Source organism: Agelaius tricolor, unplaced genomic scaffold (assembly GCF_023055355.1).
Source record: "Agelaius tricolor isolate 1412-34295 unplaced genomic scaffold, bAgeTri1.0.p SCAF_142, whole genome shotgun sequence".
NCBI classification, from domain to species: Eukaryota; Metazoa; Chordata; class Aves; order Passeriformes; family Icteridae; genus Agelaius; species Agelaius tricolor.
Genome location: NW_027269402.1, coordinates 72,415 through 87,649, shown reverse-complemented (window position 1 = coordinate 87,649; position 15,235 = coordinate 72,415). Strand labels below are relative to the sequence as shown.

The 15,235-nt window shown below is 61.8% G+C and overlaps 2 protein-coding genes across 8 annotated transcripts in view; one reads left to right on the top strand and one right to left on the bottom strand.

The window, feature by feature from the left end:
* DHX16 (DEAH-box helicase 16) overlaps positions 1-9,415 on the top strand; it is a 22,450-nt gene extending 13,035 nt beyond the window's left edge. For 4 of the 7 annotated variants that reach the window (XM_071420432.1, XM_071420437.1, XM_071420438.1 and 1 more), the window contains 10 exons: positions 52-204; positions 1,049-1,189; positions 1,900-2,058; positions 2,300-2,534; positions 3,372-3,490; positions 4,762-4,829; positions 5,868-6,030; positions 6,233-6,394; positions 7,714-7,887; positions 9,173-9,415. In XM_071420432.1, the coding sequence (XP_071276533.1) occupies positions 52-204; positions 1,049-1,189; positions 1,900-2,058; positions 2,300-2,534; positions 3,372-3,490; positions 4,762-4,829; positions 5,868-6,030; positions 6,233-6,394; positions 7,714-7,887; positions 9,173-9,301 (1,503 nt within the window). In that variant the 3' untranslated portion in view covers positions 9,302-9,415. Of the gene's footprint in view, positions 1-51; positions 205-1,048; positions 1,190-1,899; positions 2,059-2,299; positions 2,535-3,371; positions 3,491-4,761; positions 4,830-5,652; positions 5,819-5,867; positions 6,031-6,232; positions 6,395-7,713; positions 7,888-8,651; positions 8,742-9,172 lie in introns of those variants that run through there. The other 3 variants (XM_071420433.1, XM_071420434.1, XM_071420435.1) reach the window with 3 other exon arrangements.
* On the bottom strand, positions 9,405-15,235 carry CUNH6orf136 (chromosome unknown C6orf136 homolog). The gene is given in 8 exon segments (XM_071420463.1): positions 9,405-9,624; positions 9,699-9,768; positions 11,040-11,240; positions 12,713-12,801; positions 13,731-14,007; positions 14,009-14,070; positions 14,774-15,028; positions 15,074-15,235. Coding segments are annotated over 8 exon segments (1,200 nt in total). The 3' UTR covers positions 9,405-9,540.

Below are 15,235 nucleotides of genomic sequence, written 5' to 3'. Positions count from 1 at the left end.
CCAATGTCCCCAATGTCCCCAACGCTGTCCCCAATGTCCCCTGGGTGTCAGGAGGAGATCGAGGCCTGCGTGGAGCTGCTGCAGGAGCGCTGCCGCCGCCTGGGCTCGCGCCTGCCCGAGCTGCTGGTGCTGCCCATCTACGCCAACCTGCCCTCGGAGCTGCAGGCCCGCATCTTCCAGCCCACGCCCCCCGGCGCCAGGAAGGTGCGCTGGCCCTTTAAGGGAGGGGCGGGGCCTCGGGAAGGGGCGTGGTGTCATGGGAGAGGGGCGGGGTTTGAGGAGAATGGGGTGGGGTTTAAGGAAGATGGGGTGGGGTTTCATTTAGGGAGCCAGGAAGGTGCGTGGGCCCTTTAAGAGAGGGGCGTGGCCTCGGGAAGGGGCGTGGTGTAATAGGAGAGGGGCGGGGTTTAAGGGAAATGGGTGGGGTTTCATTTACAGACCCAGGAATATGCGCTGGCCCTTTAAGAGAGAGGGTGGGACCTGAGGGGGGGGGGTGTGGCTTCATGCGAGTGGGTGGAGCTTAATTGGGTGTGATCAGCAGAGGCGGGGCCTAAAGGGGGTGTGGTTTTCTTGGGTGTGGTCAGAATGGGTGGGGCTTGATTTGGGTTGGTCAAAATGGGTGTGGCTCGATTGGGTGTGGTCAGAATGGGCGTGGTCTAAACAGGGTGTGGCTCGATTGGCTGTGGTCAGAATGGGCGTGGTCTAAACAGGGTGTGGCTCACTTGGGTGTGGTCAGAATGGGGTGTGGCTTTGTTTTATGAGGTCAGAGTGGGTGTGGCTCAATTGGGTGTGGTCAGAATGGGTGTGGTCTAATCAGGGTGTGGCTCAATTGGGTGTGGTCAGAATGGGCGTGGTCTAAACAGGGTGTGGTCAGGATGGGCGGAGCCTAAAGGGCTGCGGCTTCCTTGGGCCTGGCCCGCAGCGTAGCCCGTGATTGGCTGGAGCTCCACGTGGGCGGGGCCTAACAGCCGCAGTGCTTTCCCTGGGGGCGTGGCCTGCGAGGGCGCGTCCCGGGCGTGTCCCAGCGCTGTCCCCTCACCTGGCGCAGGTGGTGGTGGCCACCAACATCGCCGAGACCTCGGTGACCATCGACGGCATCGTCTACGTGCTGGACCCCGGCTTCTGCAAGCAGAAAAGCTACAGCGCCCGCACGGGCATGGAGTCCCTGGTGGTGACACCCTGCTCCAAGGTGTGTCACCTGTGTGTCACCTGGGTGTCACCTGTGTCACCTGGGTGTCACCTGTGTGTCACCTGTGACACCTTATTGTCATGTACTGTCATGTATTGTCATCTATTGTCACCTGTTGTGAGCCCCCGCACGGGCATGGAGTCCCTGGTGGTGACCCCTGCTCCAAGGTGTGTCACCTGTGTGTCACCTGTGTGTCACCTGTGTCACCTGGGTGTCACCTGTGTCACCTGTGACACCTTATTGTCATCTATTGTCACCTTATTGTCATGTATTGTCATGTGTTGTCATCTATTGTCACCTGTTGTGAGCCCCCGCACGGGCATGGAGTCCCTGGTGGTGACACCGTGCTCCAAGGTGCGTCACCTGTGTCACCTGGGTGTCACCTGGGTGTCACCTGTGTCACCTGGGTGTCACCCTATTGTTATGTACTGTCATGTACTGTCATGTATTGTCACCTGTTGTGAGCCCCCGCACGGGCATGGAGTCCCTGGTGGTGACCCCTGCTCCAAGGTGTGTCCCAGGTGTGTCCCAGGTGTGTCCCAGGTGTCCTGGGTGTGTCCCAGGTGTGTCCCAGGTGTGTCCCGGGTGTGTCCCAGGTGTCCCAGGTGTGTCCCAGGTGTATCCCAGGTGTATCCCAGGTGTGTCCCAGGTGTGTCCCAGGTGTCCTGGGTGTGTCCCGGGTGTGTCCCAGGTGTCCCATTTGTCCCCAGGCCTCAGCCAATCAGCGCGCAGGCCACACCGGCTGCGTGTCACTGCTGTCCCAGTGGGTTACAGGTGACATTGGTGACCCTGCCAGGTGTCCCAGGTGTATCCCAGGTGTCCCAGGTGTGTCCCAGGTGTGTCCCAGGTGTATCCCAGGTGTGTCCCAGGTGTGTCCCAGGTGTGTCCCAGGTGTCACAGGTGTCCCTTTGGTGTCCCCAGGCCTCAGCCAATCAGCGCGCAGGCCGTGCTGGCCGTGTGTCACTGCTGTCCCAGTGGGTTACAGGTGTCCTGGGTGTGTCCCAGGTGTGTCCTGGGTGTGTCCCAGGTGTCCCATTTGTCCCCAGGCCTCAGCCAATCAGCATGCAGGCCACACCGGCTGCGTGTCACTGCTGTCCCAGTGGGTTACAGGTGTCCCAGGTGTGTCCCAGGTGTGTCCCAGGTGTGTCCCAGGTGTGTCACAGGTGTCCCCCCTGTCCCCAGGCCTCAGCCAATCAGCGCGCAGGCCGCGCCGGCCGCGTGGCTCCCGGGAAGTGCTTCCGGCTCTACACGGCCTGGGCCTTCCAGCACGAGCTGGAGGAGACGGCGGTGCCGGAGATCCAGAGAGCCGACCTGGGGGCACTGGTGCTGCTGCTCAAGAGCCTGGGTAGGGACTGGGACGGACTGGGACAGACTGGGACAGACTGGGATGGACCTGGGGGCACTGGTGCTGCTGCTCAAGAGCCTGGGTAGGGACTGGGACGGACTGGGAGGGACTGGGAGGGACCTGGGGGCACTGGTGCTGCTGCTCCTCAAGAGCCTGGGTAGGGACTGGGACGGACTGGGAGGGACTGGGACAGACTGGGATGGACCTGGGAATGGAGATATGGGCACTGGGAGGGACTGGGAGGGGACTGGGAATGGACTGGGAATGGAGTTATGGGCACTGGGAGGGACTGGGATGGACTGGGAGGGACTGGGAATGGACTGGGAGGGACTGGGAATGGAGTTATGGGCACTGGGAGGGACTGGGACAGACCTGGGGGCGCTGGTGCTGCTGCTCAAGAGCCTGGGCAGGGACTGGGACAGACTGGGATGGACTGGGAATGGACTGGGACAGACTGGGAGGGATTGGGATGGACTGGGATGGACTGGGATCAAACTGGGATGGACTGGGATGGACTGGGATCAAACTGGGATGGACTGGGAGGGATTGGGATGGACTGGGACGGACTGGGATGGACTGGGAGGGACTGGGATGGACTGGGATGGACTGGGACAGACTGGGAGGGACTGGGATGGACTGGGATGGACTGGGATGGACTGGGAATGGAGTTACGGGCACTGGGAGGGACTGGGGACACCAGGGTGACACAGGGGGGGTTTGGGGACAGCCAGGTGACCCTGAGGTGACCCAGGGTGACCCTGAGGTGACCCCGAGGTGACCCCGAGGTGACCCAGGGTGACCCCGAGGTGACCCCGAGTGACCCCGAGGTGACCCCAGGTATCAATGACCTGATCCACTTTGACTTCCTGGACCCTCCCCCCCACGAGACGCTGGTGCTGGCGCTGGAGCAGCTCTACGCCCTGGGGGCACTGAACCACCTGGGGGAACTCACCACGGTACTGGGAGGGACTGGGATGGACTGGGAGGGACTGGGAGCACTGGGACAGGGACTGGGAATGGGGAATGAACCACCTGAACCACCTGGGGGAGCTCACCACGGTACTGGGATGGACTGGGATGGACTGGGAGCACTGGGATGGGAACTGGGAATGGGGAATGAACCGCCTGAACCACCTGGGGGAACTCACCACGGTACTGGGAATACTGGGATGGACTGGGAATACTGGGAATACTGGGAGAGGGACTGGGAATGGGGAATGAACCGCCTGAACCACCTGGGGGAGCTCACCACGGTACTGGGATGGACTGGGAATACTGGGAGGGACTGGGATGGGAACTGGGAATGGGGAATGAACCGCCTGAACCACCTGGGCGAGCTCACCACGGTACTGGGATGGACTGGGATGGACTGGGAGCACTGGGATGGGAACTGGGAATGGGGAATGAACCGCCTGAACCACCTGGGGGAACTCACCACGGTACTGGGAATACTGGGATGGACTGGGAATACTGGGAATACTGGGAGAGGGACTGGGAATGGGGAATGAACCGCCTGAACCACCTGGGGGAGCTCACCACGGTACTGGGAATACTGGGATGGACTGGGAATACTGGGAGGGGAACTGGGAATGGGGAATGAACCGCCTGAACCACCTGGGAGAACTCACCACGGTACTGGGATGGACTGGGAGGGACTGGGATGGACTGGGACAGGGACTGGGAATGGGGAATGAACTGCCTGAACCACCTGGGGGAGCTCACCACGGTACTGGGAATACTGGGAATACTGGGAATACTGGGAGCAGTGGGAATACTGGGACGGGAACTGGGAATGGGGAATGAACCGCCTGAACCACCTGGGGGAGCTCACCACGGTACTGGGATGGACTGGGAATACTGGGAGGGACTGGGACGGGAACTGGGAATGGGGAATGAACCACCTGAACCACCTGGGCGAGCTCACCACGGTACTGGGATGGACTGGGATGGACTGGGAGCACTGGGATGGGAACTGGGAATGGGGAATGAACCACCTGAACCACCTGGGCGAGCTCACCACGGTACTGGGACGGACTGGGATGGACTGGGAGGGACTGGGAGCACTGGGAGCACTGGGAGCACTGGGACACACTGGGAGGGACTGGGATGGACTGGGAGGGACTGGGAGCACTGGGACACACTGGGAGTGTCCCCAGGGGTCTCCCTGGTGGTCACTCTGTCCCTCTGTCCCCTCTGTCCCCTCTGTCCCCCTGTCTGTCTGTCCCAGCTGGGCCGGCGCATGGCGGAGCTGCCGGTGGAGCCCATGTTGGCCAAGATGATCCTGGCGAGCGAGCAGTGAGTGACAGATGGGTCCCCAGAGTGTCCCCAGAGTGTCCCCAGAGTGTCCCCAAAGTGTCCCCAGTGTGTCCCATCTCCTCTGAGTGTCCCCAAAGTGTCCCCAGAGTGTCCCCAGAGTGTCCCCAGAGTGTCCCATCTCCTCTGAGTGTCCCCAAAGTGTCCCCAGAGTGTCCCCAGAGTGTCCCCAGAGTGTCCCATCTCCTCTGAGTGTCCCCAAAGTGTCCCCAATGTCCCCACCCAGGTACAACTTCATGGAGGAGGTGCTGACGTTGGCTGCCGTGTCCCCTGAGTGTCCCCAGAGTGTCCCCAGTGTCCCCAATGAGTTATGGCTGTACCGAGGAGGTGCTGACGGTGTCCCCAATGTCCCCTGAGTGTCCCCAATGTCCCCAATGTCACAGATATGGCTGCACAGAGGAGGTGCTGACAGTGTCCCCAATGTCCCCTGAGTGTCCCCAATGTCCCCAATGAGTTATGGCTGTACTGAGGAGGTGCTGACAGTGTCCCCAGTGTCCCCTGAGTGTCCCCAATGTCCCCAATGTCACAGGTATGGCTGCACAGAGGAGGTGCTCACAGTGGCAGCCATGCTCTCGGTGAACAACGCTGTGTCCCCAATGTCCCCAATGTCCCCTGAGTGTCCCCAATGTCCCCAATATCTCAGTTATGGCTGCACAGAGGAGGTGCTGACAGTGTCCCCAATGTCCCCTGAGTGTCCCCAATGTCCCCAATGAGTTATGGCTGTACTGAGGAGGTGCTGACAGTGTCCCCAATGTCCCCTGAGTGTCCCCAATGTCCCCTGAGTGTCCCCAATGTCCCCAATCAGGTATGGCTGCACAGAGGAGGTTCTCACAGTGGCAGCCATGCTCTCGGTGAACAACGCCGTGTCCCCAGTGTCCCCTGAGTGTCCCCAATGTCCCCAATCAGGTATGGCTGCACAGAGGAGGTGCTCACAGTGGCAGCCATGCTCTCGGTGAACAACGCTGTGTCCCCAATGTCCCCAATGTCCCCTGAGTGTCCCCAATGTCCCCAATGTCCCAGGTATGGCTGCACAGAGGAGGTGCTCACAGTGGCAGCCATGCTCTCGGTGAACAACGCCGTTTTCTACCGGCCCAAGGACAAGGTGCTCCACGCCGACAGCGCCCGCGTGGCCTTCAGCGTGCCCGGGGGCGACCACCTGGTGCTGCTCAACGTCTACAACCAGGTACGGGGACACCTTGGGGACACCTTGGGGACATCGTGGGGCTGGGGCCACCTCCGGCAGCAGCACTGACCTTCGTGTCCCTTGGTGTGTCCCTGTCCTGCTGTCCTCGTCCCTCTCGTGCCCCTGTCTGTGCTGTCCCATTGTGTCCCCACCGTGTCCCCTGTGTCCCCCGTGTCCCCTGTGTCCCCTGTGTCCCCTCCAGTGGGTGGCCAGCGGTCACTCCCTGCAGTGGTGCTACGAGCACTTTGTCCAGGCGCGCTCCCTGCGCCGCGCCCGGGACGTGCGGGAGCAGCTGCAGGGGCTGATGGAGCGCGTGGAGATCGCCCCGTCCTCCTGCCAGGGCAACCTGGACCTCGTCAGGAAGGTAAAGCCCAAAATATCCCCCAAAATGTCCCCAAAACCCCTGCCAAAATATCCCCAAAACCCCTGCCAAAATATCCCAAAATATCCCACGTAATAACCCCAAATCACGCCTCAGCCCCGTCCTCCTGCCAGGGCAACCTGGACCTGGTGCGCAAGGTAAACCCCAAAATATGCCTCAAAATATCCCCCAAAATATCCCAAAATATCCCCCAAAATATCCCCCAAAATATCCCAAAATATTCACAAAATATCCCATAAAATATCCCACATAATAACCCCAAATCACGCCTCAGCCCCGTCCTCCTGCCAGGGCAACCTGGACCTCGTCAGGAAGGTAAAGCCCAAAATATCCCCCAAAATGTCCCCAAAACCCCTGCCAAAATATCCCCCAAAATATCCCCAAAACCCCTGCCAAAATATCCCCCAAAATATCCCCAAAACCCCTGCCAAAATATCCCAAAATATCCATAAAATATCCCATGAAATATCACCCAATCACGCCTCAGCCCCGTCCTCCTGCCAGGGCAACCTGGACCTGGTGCGCAAGGTAAACCCCAAGATATCCCCCAAAATAAACCCCAAATACACCTCAAAATATCCCCAAATATACTCCAAAATATTCACAAAACACACCCCAAAAAGTCCCCCAAATACACCCCAAAATATCCCCCAAACACCCCCTAAAATATCCCAAAATATCCCCCAAACACCCCCTAAAATATCCACTGATTCCAGTCCCTCCCAGTCCATCCCAGTGCCCTCCCAGTCCCTCCCAGTTTATCCCAGTGCATCCCAGTCTCTCCCAGTGCCCTCCCAGTCCATCCCAGTCCATCCCAGTGTATCCCAGTCCCTCCCAGTTCCCTCCCAGTCCATCCCAGTCCCTCCCAGTCCCTCCCAGTGCCATCCCAGTAACAGTGTCCCCTCTCTGTGTCCCCCCAGGCCATCACAGCCGGGTTCTTTTACCACACCGCACGCTTGGCGCGGGGCGGGTACCGATCCCAGTGCATCCCAGTCTCTCCCAGTCCATCCCAGTGTATCCCAGTCTCTCCCAGTCCATCCCAGTGTATCCCAGTCCCTCCCAGTCCATCCCAGTGCCCTCCCAGTCCCTCCCAGTGCCATCCCAGTGCCACTGTCCCCTCTCTGTGTCACCCCCAGGCCATCACAGCCGGGTTCTTTTACCACACCGCACGCCTGGCGCGGGGCGGGTACCGATCCCAGTTCCCTCCCAGTCCCTCCCAGTCCATCCCAGTTCCCTCCCAGTCCATCCCAGTCCCTCCCAGTGCCATCCCAGTAACAGTGTCCCCGTTTTTGTCCCCCCAGGCCATCACAGCCGGGTTCTTTTACCACACGGCGCGGCTGGCGCGGGGCGGGTACCGCACGGTGAAGCACCAGCAGCCGGTGTTCATCCACCCCAACAGCGCCCTGTTCGCCCTGCAGCCCCGCTGGGTGCTCTACCACGAGCTGGTGTGCACCTCCAAGGAGTTCATGAGACAGGTGGGGACACCTTGGGGACACCTGGGGACACTGCGGGGTCATGGGGACACAGGGCAGTGTGGCTATGGGGACACTGTGTGTGTACAGGCACACGCTGGGTGCTGCACCGTGAGCTGGTGTGAGCCTCCAAGGGGTTCATGAGACAGGTGGGGACACCTGGGGACACCTGGGGACACCTGGGGACACTGAGGGGCCATGGGGACACAGGGCAGGGACATGGGGACACAGGGGAGGGTGGGTACAGGCACACGCTGGGTGCTCTACCACGAGCTGGTGTGCACCTCCAAGGAGTTCATGAGACAGGTGGGGACATGGGGACACCTGGGGACACCTTGGGGACACCTGGGGACACTGCGGGGTCATGGGGACACAGGGCAGGGTCATGGGGACACAGGGCAGGGTGGGTACGGGGACACAGGGGACGCACCTCCAAGGTGACAAAGCAGTGACCCCAAGCCATCACCCCCATCCCCACATGTCCCCAGGTGTGTCCCAGGTGTGTGACAGGTGTGTCACGGGTGTGTCCCAGGTGTGTCCTTGTCCCCAGGTGTGTCACAGGTGTGTCCCTTGTCCCCAGGTGATCGAGATTGACAGCTCCTGGCTGTCCTTAGGGAGGTCCCCAGGTGTGACAGGTGTCCCTAACCAGAACCCTAACCCTCATAGATGTCCCCAGGTGTGTCCCCAGGTGTGTGACAGGTGTGTCCCTTGTCCCCAGGTGTCATAGATGTCCCCAGGTGTGTGACAGGTGTGTCCCTTGTCCCCAGGTGATCGAGATCGACAGCTCCTGGCTGTCATTAGGGATGTCCCCAGGTACCACACAGGTGTCCCCATGTGTGTGACAGGTGTCATAGATGTCCCCAGGTGTCCCCATGTGTGTGACAGGTGTCACACAGGTGTCACAGGTGTGTCCCTTGTCCCCAGGTGATCGAGATCGACAGCTCCTGGCTGTCATTAGGGATGTCCCCAGGGGTGTCCCCAGGTGTGTCCCTTGTCCCCAGGTGTCATAGATGTCCCCAGGTGTGTCCCCAGGTGTCACAGGTGTGTCCTTGTCCCCAGGTGATCGAGATCGACAGCTCCTGGCTGTCCTTAGGGATGTCCCCAGGTGTGTGACAGGTGTCATAGATGTCCCCAGGTGTCATAGGTGTCACACAGGTGTGACAGGTGTGTCCCTTGTCCCCAGGTGATTGAGATCGACAGCTCCTGGCTGTCATTAGGGATGTCCCCAGGTATCACACAGGTGTCCCAGGTGTCACACAGGTGTCACAGGTGTGTCCCTTGTCCCCAGGTGATCGAGATCGACAGCTCCTGGCTGCTGGAGGTCGCCCCCCATTATTACCAGGCCAAGGAGCTCGAGGACGGCAGCGGCCGCAAAATGCCCAAAAAAGCCGGGAAATCGCGGGAGGAGCTGGGCTGACCCCGCCCCCGGGGACATTGGGGACATTTGGGGACATTGGGGACATTGGGGACACCATCAGGGCCCAGCCCAATACACCCCGCCATGCTCGGGGACGCCGCTGTCCCCGTGTCACCGCTGCTCCTTTATTCTGTACATTAATTTAAGGGAGGGGAGGGGACAAAGGTGACAAAGGTGACAAAGGTGACAAAGGGGGGGGGGGGGGGCGCTCAGGTGTCGCTGTCACCTCCGTGGTGGCCTCAGGGCCGGGCCAGTGCCACTGCCAGCGCCGCGGCCACCAGCAGCTTCTTGGGCTCGGGGACGGCCGTGGGGGCTGGCATCAGCTGGGGACACCAAGGTGTCACCAAAGTGTCCCCAAGGTGTCACCAAAGTGTCCCCAAGGTGTCCCCAGACTCACCTTGTCCACGCGGTGGCAGCGGATGAGCCCCTGGGGGTTGAGGAAGAAGGTGGAGAGGGCGTCGTAGGACCTGGGGGGACATTGAGGGGACACTTGGGGACACGGGGGTGGCACCAGCGCCTCGGGGGTGACTCAGGTGTGACTCAGGTGTGACTCAGGTGTGACTCAGGGGGTCACTGAGAGCAGCAGGTGCTGGTGGTAGGAGGGGGTGACACAGAGGGGGACACAGGGATGGCACAGGGGGTGACACAGGTGTGACACAGTGACAATGGGGGGTGACACAGGTGTGACACAGTGACAATGGGGGTCACACAGGTGTGTCTGTACCTGAGCAGTGTCCGTTTGTCCCGGCGGTACCAGCGCAGCAGCAGCAGGTGCAGGGGCAGTGACACAGGGGGTGACACAGGGGGTGACACAGTGACACAGGGATGGCACAGGGGGTGACACAGGTGTGACACAGTGACAATGGGGTGTGTCCGTACCTGAGCAGTGTCCGTTTGTCCCGGCGGTACCAGCGCAGCAGCAGCAGGTGCAGGGGCAGTGACACAGGGATGGCAGGGGGTGACACAGGGATGGCACAGGGGGTGACACAGTGACAATGGGGGTCACACAGGTGTGTCTGTACCTGAGCAGTGTCCGTTTGTCCCGGCGGTACCAGCGCAGCAGCAGCAGGTGCAGGGGCAGTGACACAGGGGGTGACACAGGGGGTGACACAGTGACACAGGGATGGCACAGGGGGTGACACAGGTGTGACACAGTGACACACAGGTGTGTCCGTACCTGAGCAGTGTCCGTTTGTCCCGCCAGTACCAGTGCAGCAGCAGCAGGTGCAGGGGCAGTGACACAGGGATGGCAGGGGGTGACACAGTGACACAGGGATGGCACAGGGGGTGACACAGTGACAATGGGGGTGACACAGTGACACAGGGATGGTAGGGGGTGACACAGGGATGGCACAGGGGGTGACACAGGTGTGACACAGTGACACAGGTGTGTCCGTACCTGAGCAGTGTCCGTTTGTCCCGGCGGTACCAGCGCAGCAGCAGCAGGTGCAGGGGCAGTGACACAGGGGCAGTGACACAGGGGGTGACACAGTGACACAGGGATGGCACAGGGGGTGACACAGGTGTGACACAGTGACAATGAGGTGTCACACAGGTGTGTCCGTACCTGAGCAGTGTCCGTTTGTCCCGGCGGTACCAGCACAGCAGCAGCAGGTGCAGGGGCAGAGGGGCAGTGACACAGGGGTGACACAGTGACACAGGGATGGCACAGGGGGTGACAATGGGGTGACACAGTGACAATGGGGGTCACACAGGTGTCACACAGGTGTGTCCGTACCTGAGCAGTGTCCGTTTGTCCCGGCGGTACCAGCGCAGCAGCAGCAGGTGCAGGGGCAGCCCCGTCAGGCGCCACCGCGCCCGCAGGCTCCAATCCTCCGGGTGCCGCGTCAGCGCCAGCACCTCCAGCCTGAGGCTGGCAAAGTAACCCCAGGCCAGGGCCCGGCACAGCGCCACGGCCACGGCGTACATGGCCCGGCCCCTGGGGACACGGGGACATTGTCATTGTCACCATTGTCACCCATTGTCACCTCCCTGTGCCACCCTGACACCTCCCTGTGCCACCCCATCACTGCCACTGTCACCCACTGTCACTGCCCAGCCACGGCCACGGCGTACATGGCCCGGCCCCTGGGGACACGGGGACATTGGCATTGTCACCATTGTCACCCATTGTCACCTCCCTGTGCCACCCTGACACTGCCATTGTCACCCATTGCCACGGCCACGGCGTACATGGCCCGGCCCCTGGGGACACGGGAGAGTGGCATTGTCACCATTGTCACCTCCCTGTGCCACCCCATCACTGCCATTGTCACCCATTGTCACCCACTGTCACTGCCCAGCCACGGCCACGGCGTACATGGCCCGGCCCCTGGGGACACGGGGACATTGTCATTGTCACCATTGTCACCCATTGTCACCTCCCTGTGACACCCTGACACTGCCATTGTCACCCATTGCCACGGCCACGGCGTACATGGCCCGGCCCCTGGGGACACGGGACAGGGTCATTGTCACCTCCCTGTGCCACCCCATCGCTGCCATTGTCACCCATTGTCACCCACTGTCACTGCCCAGCCACGGCGTACATGGCCCGGCCCCTGGGGACATGGAACAGTGTCATTGTCACCCCTTGTCACCTCCCTGTGCCACCCTGACACTGCCATTGTCACCCATTGTCACCCATTGTCACCTCCCTGTGCCACCCTGACACTGCCATTGTCACCCATTGTCACCCATTGTCACCCATTGTCACCTCCCTGTGCCACCCCAACACTGCCATTGTCACCCATTGTCACCCATTGCCACGGCCACGGCGTACATGGCCCGGCCCCTGGGGACACGGGGACATTGTCATTGTCACCATTGTCACCTCCCTGTGCCACCCTGACACTGCCACTGTCACCCATTGTCACCCATTGTCACCCATTGTCACCTCCCTGTGACACCCTATTACTGCCATTGTCACCCATTGTCACCCATTGTCACCTCCCCGTGCCACCCTGACACTGCCATTGTCACCCATTGTCACCCATTGTCACCCATTGTCACCTCCCTGTGACACCCTGACACTGCCATTGTCACCCATTGTCACCCATTGTCACCCATTGTCACCTCCCCGTGCCACCCTGACACTGCCATTGTCACCCATTGTCACCCACTGTCACCCCTTGTCACCTCCCTGTGCCACCCCATCACTGCCATTGTCACCCACTGTCACCCCTTGTCACCTCCCTGTGACACCCTGACACTGCCATTGTCACCCATTGTCACCCATTGCCATGGCCACGGCGTACATGGCGCAGCCCCTGGGGACACAGGGACACGGGACAGGGTCATTGTCACCCATTGTCACCTCCCTGTGCCACCCCGCAGGTGTCCATGGCTGTCCCCAGTGCTGTCCCCATGGCTGTCCCCAGGGCTGTCCCCAGTGTCCCCAGTGTCACCCACCGCGTGTGCAGGTGCAGGTGCTGGCACTGGAACTCCACGTCGGGGGCGTACAGGGCATAGTCCGGGATCTTCAGGAAGAAATTGGGGAGCTGGGGAGGGGACATGGGGGGGTCACTGGGGCTGTTGTCACCTCCCCCTGGCTGCTGTCACCTCCCCGGGGCTGCTGTCACCTCCCCCAGTCCTGTCCCACCCCCTTTTCCTGTCAATCCCCCACAGTTTTGTCACCCCCTCCTCCATTTTGTCACCCCCCCCTTCCTCGTCACCCCCTCCTCCATTTTGTCACCTCCTCCCCAGTGCTGTCACCCCCCCATTTTGTCACCCTCCCCGTTCTGTCACCCCCTCCCCATTTCATCACCCCCTCCCCAGTGTCCCCAATGCTGTCACCCCCCTCCATTTTGTTCCACCCTCCCCATTGTGTCCCCCCCTCCCTGAGCCTTTTTGTCACCCCCTGCCCATCTTATCCCTGTCCCCATTGTGTCCCCCCCTCCATTTTGTGTCCCTCTCCCCATGTTACCCCTGTCCCCATTGTCCCCTCCCATTCTGTGTCCCCCTCCCTGTGTTACCCCTGTCCCCATTGTGTCCCCCCCACGTTACCCTTGTCCCCATTGTCCCCATCCCCATTTTGTCCCCCCCTCCCCGTGTTACCCCTGTCCCCCCTTGTCCCCCCCATGTTATTGTGTCCCCATTGTCCCCCCTGTCCCCATTGTCCCCCTCCCCATTTTGTGGCCCCCTTCCCCATGTTACCCCTGTCCCCATTGTCCCCCCATCCCCATTGTCCCCCCCGTGTTACCCCCGTCCCCATTATCCCCCCCCGTCCCCATTGTCCCCCTCCCCATTTTGTGCCCCCCTCCCCATCTTATCCCTGTCCCCATTGTGTCCCCCCCTTGTCCCCATTGTTCCCCCCTGTCCCCATTGTCCCCCCCTGTCCCCCCTTTGTCCCCATTGTCCCCCCCCCATTTTGTCCCCCCCCGTCCCCATTGTCCCCCCCTTGTCCCCATTTTGTCCCCGCGGGTGTCACCTCGTGCCGCAGCCTCTCGTGCATGCTGGCCAGGTGCTCCTCCATGGACGGGGGGGGGCTCTGGGGGGGGCTCCCCCCGCTGCCCTTTGGGGGCGGGGTCCCCGGGGAGGGGGAGGGGCTGGGGGCGGGGCCCAGCAGCAGCCGCCGCCCCCCGAAGGGGCCGGGCCGGGGCGGGTCCCGGACGTCGATGTCGTCCTGGCTCCTCCCGTCCACCGTGGTCACCGGAGCCCCCCCGAGCCCCTGCAGCCCCCGGGGAGGGGTCCCGGGGGGCCGGGGGGGGGCAGCGCGGGGGGGGCAGCAGAGCCAGGGCCGGGCCCGGAACCAGGGGGGGCTCCAGGTCCTGGAAATTGGGGGGGGAAAAGGGGAAAATTGGGGGGGGGAAAAGGGGATTTGGGGGGAAAAAAAGGGGAATTTGGGGCTGGGGCAGTGAGGGAGCACCCGGGGCTGGGAGTGGGTCATTGGAGGGGGGTTTGCCCCATGGAAAATGGAGATTTTTCCCGATTTTCGAGAGATTAACTCCATTTTTGGGGGGATTTGGCACCTTTTTAGGAGGATTTGCCACATGGAAAATGGGGATTTTCCCGGTTTTGGAGAGATTTGCCCCATTTTGGGGGGGATTTGCCCCATTTGGTTCCCACCAGGAACCCCCGGCTCCGCCCCCAAAAGGAAGCCCCGCCCCCAGCAGGAACCCGCCCTTTATTTGCATAACCACGCCCCGCTAGCGGCAAAAGCGAAACTATTTAAGGAGTCTAATTTGCATAACCACGCCCCGTTAACGGCAAACCGAAAGTATTTAAGGATGCGATTTGCATAACCGCGCCCAGCCTTAATTTCGCACACGCCTCTTTAATTGCATGCCCCGCCCACCCACCGCTTTTTATTTGCATAACCCCTCTTCCCAAAACAACCCGCGCCTTAATTTGCATAACCCCGCCCACCCCGCCACCCACAACCCTAGCTATTTACATAACCCCACCCACTCTGCGGCCCTATTTGCATAACCCCGCCCCCCGTCTCTCCCCCCCTCAGCGCCCTCCCCTCACCTGCGGCCGCGCTCGGTAGCGGCGGCGCGGCGGGGCCGGCCCGGGAGGCGCTGCCGCGGCTGCCGGAGTCCAGGCGCGGCCGGGCCGGAGGCGGACGGCGGCGGTGACGGTGGCGGTGACGTGCCGGTACATGGCGGCCCCGGTGTCCCCTCGCTGTCCCTTCGCTGTCCCCGCTCGGCGCTGCCGCCGCCGCCGCCGCTTTTCTCCCCTCACGGCGGCCGCTCGCTCTGCGCCTGCGCGGGCCGCGCGCGCGCTTCACTCCCTCCCGTTCCCCCCCCCCCACGCCTCACCGCAACGCGCCTGCGCAGAACGCGGGAAGGTGACCCGGAGCCGGTTGCGCATGCGCGGTGACGCCGCGCCGGTCCCGCCCACCCGTAGTTCATTCATGAGGTAGAAAAGGGGCGGAGCCAAGAGATGCGAGCCAATAGGAAGCGCCGCTCCTACGCTCGGAGGTGGAACCAT